Source organism: Phocoena phocoena, chromosome 13 (assembly GCF_963924675.1).
Source record: "Phocoena phocoena chromosome 13, mPhoPho1.1, whole genome shotgun sequence".
Taxonomy (NCBI): Eukaryota; Metazoa; Chordata; class Mammalia; order Artiodactyla; family Phocoenidae; genus Phocoena; species Phocoena phocoena.
In genome coordinates, this window is record NC_089231.1 from 52,104,565 (window position 1) to 52,110,694 (window position 6,130).

A 6,130-nucleotide genomic window follows, 5' to 3' on the forward strand; every position below is an offset into this window, starting at 1 on the left:
GACAGTAGCAAGAAAAAGGAAGAGAATGATTTGAATTAAAATATAGGTTATACAAGAAAAATAACCAACATTTAAAAATAAGTATACAACCTAGATGGGTGGGATGGGGGGCTGTGGGAGGGAGGTCCAAGAGGGAGAGGATATATGTATACATATAGCTGATTCACCTTGGTGTACAGCAGAAACTAACATTGTAAAGCAATTATACTCCAATAAAAAAATTTAAGTATACAAAAATATAAATTCTAATTTTCAATATAGCAATTTAAAAAATAAGATAAATCTTCAGTTGATTTACCCAGTTGAAAGCTTCTGGCTTAAGTGAGGCCTTTTTGGCCAAACTGGCTTAATAGCATTGGTGTGTAGGTACAATTTGTTATGAAACAACACTTTCATTTATTATTGTTATTTTGTTTATTATTACTGGTTCCTTCTTCCTCAATTAAGAAAAAGTACTTTTAGAAAATGTCTTCATGTACTTCAAATACTGTATGATATCACTTATGTGTAGAATCTAAAAATTACAACAAACTAGAAAAAAAAGAAGCAGACTCACAGAGAACGAACTAGTGGTTACCAGCGGGGAGAGGGAAGTGGGGGAGGGGCAATATAGAGGTAGGGGATTTTTAAAAAGGGGATATAATATAATAAAATCATGTATGTGAAACTTTTGAAAATTGTAAAGCACTATAGAATTTAAAGAATCATTCAATAAAAAAAATAAACTTTACAAAAAGTCTTCAGGACAAATATCAGTGTATTCCTGCCATGTCTAATTAAGTATTTATTGAGTAACAACTTTATTCCCTGTTCTAAGTTACTTATCATTATGTATTTTAGGTATGTTTGAGATGGGAATGACCTTAATTTTTTACTTTTGAAATTCTTTTTTTCCAGGCACCGGCATATGTTTGTAAAACAAATTGACATGGATCATGTCATGAAGGTAGGAGAGAAGCTTTATGTAATACGTTTATTTCCTTTTTTGATTCCAAGAATAAATATAATCGGTTTTTGTTTTTCAGGCTAAATCCATAAGAGAATTTGATAAGCGATTCACTTCAGTCATGTTTGGCTACCGAACAATTGACGATTATTATACTGATGCCAGTCCAAATCGTAGACTGAAATCAGTAGGGATTCCAGTGTTGTGTCTGAATTCTGTGGATGATGTTTTTTCACCCAGTCATGGTAAACTTAACATTTTTGTATACATTTTGACATGAATTAACTGTTTTAAAATATTTTAGGAAGGGCTTCCCTGGTGGCGCAGTGGTTGAGAGTCCGCCTGCCGATGCAGGAGACACGGGTTCGTGCCCCGGTCCGGGAAGATCCCACATGCCGCGGAGCGGCTGCGCCCGTGAGCCATGGCTGCTGAGCCTGCGCGTCCGGAGCCTGTGCTCCGCGACGGGAGAGGCCACAGCAGTGAGAGGCCCGCGTACCGCAAACAAAAAACCAAAACCAAAAAAAAATATATATATATATATATATTTTTTTTAGGAAAATACAGTAATAAGAAACGTCAGTCATATAATGTTTTCTACTGTGATAAACAGAAAAAAAACCTTGATACTCATAACTTAGTATCTAAATGTCTCAGATCACTTTAAACATCTTCATAGACCCTTATCTAGTCTACTATGAGAGCCTCAGAACAAATTATGACTCAATATTTTGTTTGTTCTCATTTTTACAACTTTTCCTTCTTATAAAATAACTGTTCTTTGGACAGACTATGTTTACAGTATCTTTGCCTCAAGAGTACATTGTCATCACTTGCCCTTTCTTCCTGAGGGTTTTTTTTTTAAGAGTAACTTCTACTGTTTTTATTTTTGGCCACGCAGCTTGCGGGATCTTAGTTCCCTGACCAGGGGTTGAACCCATGTCCCCTAGGAGGGGGGAAGCACGGAGTCTTAACCACTGGACTGCCAGGGAAGTCCCTTATTCCTGAGGTTCTTATACAGAAGGCTTTGGAGTTTTTTCCCCCTTTTAACCTAGAAGAGAGCTTGAGACTTTATTAATATGATGTCCTTGGATAACTCAATGAATGTAGCACATTCGGACTATAAGGTCATATTTGAAGGGAAAGAGTCTGTTTTCCCCCAGATACTATATAAAAGAAAATTATGCCCAAATTAACTTCCTTGTTCTCTTAATTCAAGAAATACGGAATTTTGTAACAAAGATATATGTGGATGTGTTCATACATTAAAGCAATATAAGACGCCTAGAAGTGATCATACTATCTTAAGGATAAGTAGACTTGACCTCTAATTTTTTTCTAATGAAATTTCATAAAGCTTTTTATAAAACTTTTTTTCCTTATTTCTCCCTTAAATACTTTTAAAACATTTTCCCCAAGTACTTCATTAAAAAAAATTATTTTGAGTACAAACACAGCACGTATGTATTGCCAAAATTTCAGAAAATCCCCAAAGTATGTTTTAAAAAAGTCACTTACCGTCTCTTTAGGGGATATCATTTTAATGTGTGATTTATGATTAAATCACAGGTAATTTTAGATGACTGGAACTTTTGGTCTTTGACCACAAATCAAAAAATTAAACTGTGAACTTTTTTTTTTTTTGGCCTCTGCGTGCAGCCTTGTGGGATTTTAGTTCCCCCACCAGGGATTGAACCTGGGCCCTCAGCAGTGAGAGCACGGAGTCCTAACCACTGGACAGCCAGGGCATTCCCTTAACTGTGAGCTTTAATAATCAGTCGAATTACATGGAGATTGTTTAGCCTATTTTCATTGGATTAAGGAAATTCAGTATTTCTCTATTTTTATATTTCATGGACCCTTCTTCCACCAACAAAAATTTCCCAGCATTTAACTTGTCTTGACCCACTTGGTTGAAGTTTAAGCTCACTATTTCTTATTCTTTCCCAGCCCTTAAAATCATCTTGCCACATTAAAGTAGTAGACAGTTGTCTGCATTCTGAGAGCACAGGCAGCCAGCATCTTTCACATGACTCGAACGGCCCAGCCTTTCGTTCTTCTGATATGACTGTAACTATCAGTGTGTTAGAAATTCCTGACTGTATCCAGAGTGTGAAATTGGGGCTCTTAATAATTCCATGAGAGACAAATGAAGCACCCGTAATCTAAGCCCTTAGTGTAAGGTGAAAAAGGAAAAACATAAATAGTATCAGTCATTTCACCTGCCCCTTAAGCTCTAACACCTGATCCCAAGATAGATGTTCTGTTTTAGGTGTAGCTAGATAAGGATGTGAGTTCAGGACCCGTTTAGGACAAGGACTTGGCTTCCTAGGCCTTGATTTAGGTTCTCTAGGTTTATTCTTCAAGGAATGTAGTGAGAGGTCCAATTTATTTTTCTTTTTGCTGCGCCCTGCAGCTTGTGGGATCTTAGTTTCCCAGCCCTCGGCAGTGAAAGCACGGAGTCCTAACCACTGGATGGCCAGGGAATTCCCTGAGAGGTCCAATTTAGATCATCTAAACATGCAGTTTGGGCCCCGCAGCAGCTCTATCTTCAAAGGGTCTCCGTTGTCCTATAGTGTGTCAGCTTCCTTTCCTTCATTGGAAGGGTAGGGAGATCTTACCTTTAATGAACTCATTTACCCCTAAGACTCTACCCAAGATACGAAGGTCTAATTACTGGATCAACCATGTTATCTTAATTAGGGATTAGGGATATAAGATTTAGCAGTATCTGAAATCAAAACACTTCTCATGCCAGGTCGTGATCCATTATAGATCTTAAATCAAAAGGTTTCACTGTTTGAACTCTAAGCCTGGGGGGAAAATAAAAATAAAACAACTTTAACTCATGTCCTTTAAAGTTTTTACTCAGCATAATTTTGTAGAGCATTTGAAGAGACTGTCCTTACCGGAGGATTATTTAAATACAGCAATTATATTTTCAAAATAAAGTTTTTCTTTCTCCTGACTATAAACAGAAATTCAGAGAAGGAAAAAAATAAATAAAATAAAATAATCACCAGTGTCTTACCACCCAAAGATAAACACTGTTACCACTTGAGAGTATTATATGCCATTCTTTTTTGCTATCTATATGTTTTTAAAAATCATATGTATAATTTTGTATCCTTAATACAGTCACCAATTGGTCTCAGGAATCTAACTTCATGTAAAGTTAACCAAAGTCATACATAATGAATTTATAACTCTCACAAAGGTGATAAGATTAGTTTGGGTTTTTTTCTTGGTGTAGCACCTAAGTGGAAATCTTATAACATAATGTAAGTATTCACCATTTCTTGAATTATTTAATTTCTCAAAACAAGACTGGGCCTATACTTTTGTGTTGTGATTAATTACTCGATTGATTCTTCCAAAACTGATGGTCCAGTATATAACTGTGAACATGAACTGTTATAAGAATATAGGTGGTTGATACAAATTAGTCAGACTTATTCCATTAGCCATACTCATTATGAATATTTATTTGTTTAGTGATGTTTTGATTTATAATGATTGGAAACGATAAAGGCACATACTTTTCCTAACAAAAACTGTTAATAATTATATATTTTTCTCTCTCTTTCCCTTCTCTTATCCTCCCCCCACCTATTTTTTGTCAAGCTATTCCAATAGAAACTGCTAAGCAAAACCCTAATGTTGCTTTGGTCCTTACTTCTTATGGAGGCCATATTGGTTTTCTGGAGGGAATCTGGCCAAGACAGTCCACTTACATGGATCGAGTCTTCAAGCAGTTTGTGCAGGCCATGGTTGAACACGGACATGAACTCTCTAGCATGTAGTTCTTCAGGTGCATTTTGTCTAAACCACCGTATAAAGGCAGCTCAGCTTACTGCACAAATCTTAATTACTGTATATAAAGCAAATTAGCCAGCAGGTGGTGAAGAGGTCCAGAATGACATGCAAAAACTACTTTTTGGAGTAACAAAACAACTTTGTAGCAAGAAATAAAATATAGATTTAGACTGTAACTTATGTAGATTTTATTTTTACTATGCCTTACCAAGTATGACCTTAAATAAAGTAGTATAAACATGGAATTGCACTTAACCAAAACTATTGTGTAAAAAGATTTTAATTCCTCAGGGTTTTACTTTGGGCTAGTATTATTTTAGATAATTTATTTTAGGTGATTTATGGTACTTTAATAATTGTAATAGGACTTGACTTTGTTTATTTGAATGTAAGTTATAAGTTGGCACATTCATAAGGGTATTTATACCTAATGACGGTAACATGAAAACTGAAATAAGATAAAATACAATGTGCTAAATCTTTTACGTATTTTAACTTTAAAAGGCAAATGCAACAAATGTTAGACTTCTATACATGTTCTTTTACTCTAATAATATTAAATTAAGGCTGACTTATGTTTTATAATGATTATAGTTCACATGCTTATTTTTAAATAGTGTATGTGCATACTTATATATCATTATATTAAATAAATTCTACCATTTTAAATTGTTTCTTTGTGAGATTTTATCCACAAAAAAGTAATCCCTAGAAAGTAATCTGTGATTTCATAAATGCGTTAGTAAGAAATATTAAAACTGTATTGTTTCACAGTTTCCAGAATATTGGGTTCCCACCGTTCGTACCAATTAAAAATACTTTCAGCTACAGGAAACCCATCTAACAGTGATTTAGGAATAACAATATTTAATTATTTTGCATCACAAGAAGTCTCCATGTAAGCAGTCTCCAGATGTAGGTGTTTATCATTTATCAGTGTCATCAAAGATGCAGGCTCATTCTGTTGCCACATCCCTAGCAGGCAGGGTAGCCAGTTATCTCCTAGACACAGGATGGCTGCTGCAGCTCAGACATCACATTTGTATTCAGAGAAGAAAAAGGCAGGAGTGGGGCCAGACACATCTGCCCTTTTGGGAAAGTGAAAGCTTTCTCAGAAGACTTGTACTTGTATCTATTGGCCAGACCTGTGTCACATGGTCACCCTGGTTGACTGGGAGGCTGGCAAATCAAGTATGTAGACCTTTCCAATTGTAGTGGAGGCAAGCAAGGGGGAGGGGATTGGTAGTGGTTGTTGGGCTATCCCGGCAATAGTGTTATCTTCTATACCATTCAACATCTTTTTTTTTTATTTATTTACTTATTTATTTATGGCTGTGTTGGGTCTTCATTGCTGTTCGGGCTTTCTCTAGT

At 35.6% G+C, this 6,130-nt stretch overlaps 1 protein-coding gene across 1 annotated transcript in view; it reads left to right on the forward strand.

Annotated features, from left to right (window-relative positions):
- The window catches only part of ABHD3 (abhydrolase domain containing 3, phospholipase), a 38,159-nt gene extending 32,730 nt beyond the window's left edge, over positions 1-5,429 (forward strand). The window contains exons 7-9 of the mRNA XM_065889825.1: positions 898-946; positions 1,026-1,191; positions 4,568-5,429. Coding sequence (XP_065745897.1) covers positions 898-946; positions 1,026-1,191; positions 4,568-4,746 — 394 coding nt within the window. The 3' untranslated portion in view covers positions 4,747-5,429. The remainder of the gene's footprint in view (positions 1-897; positions 947-1,025; positions 1,192-4,567) is intronic.
- The last annotated feature ends 701 nt before the right edge of the window (positions 5,430-6,130 follow it).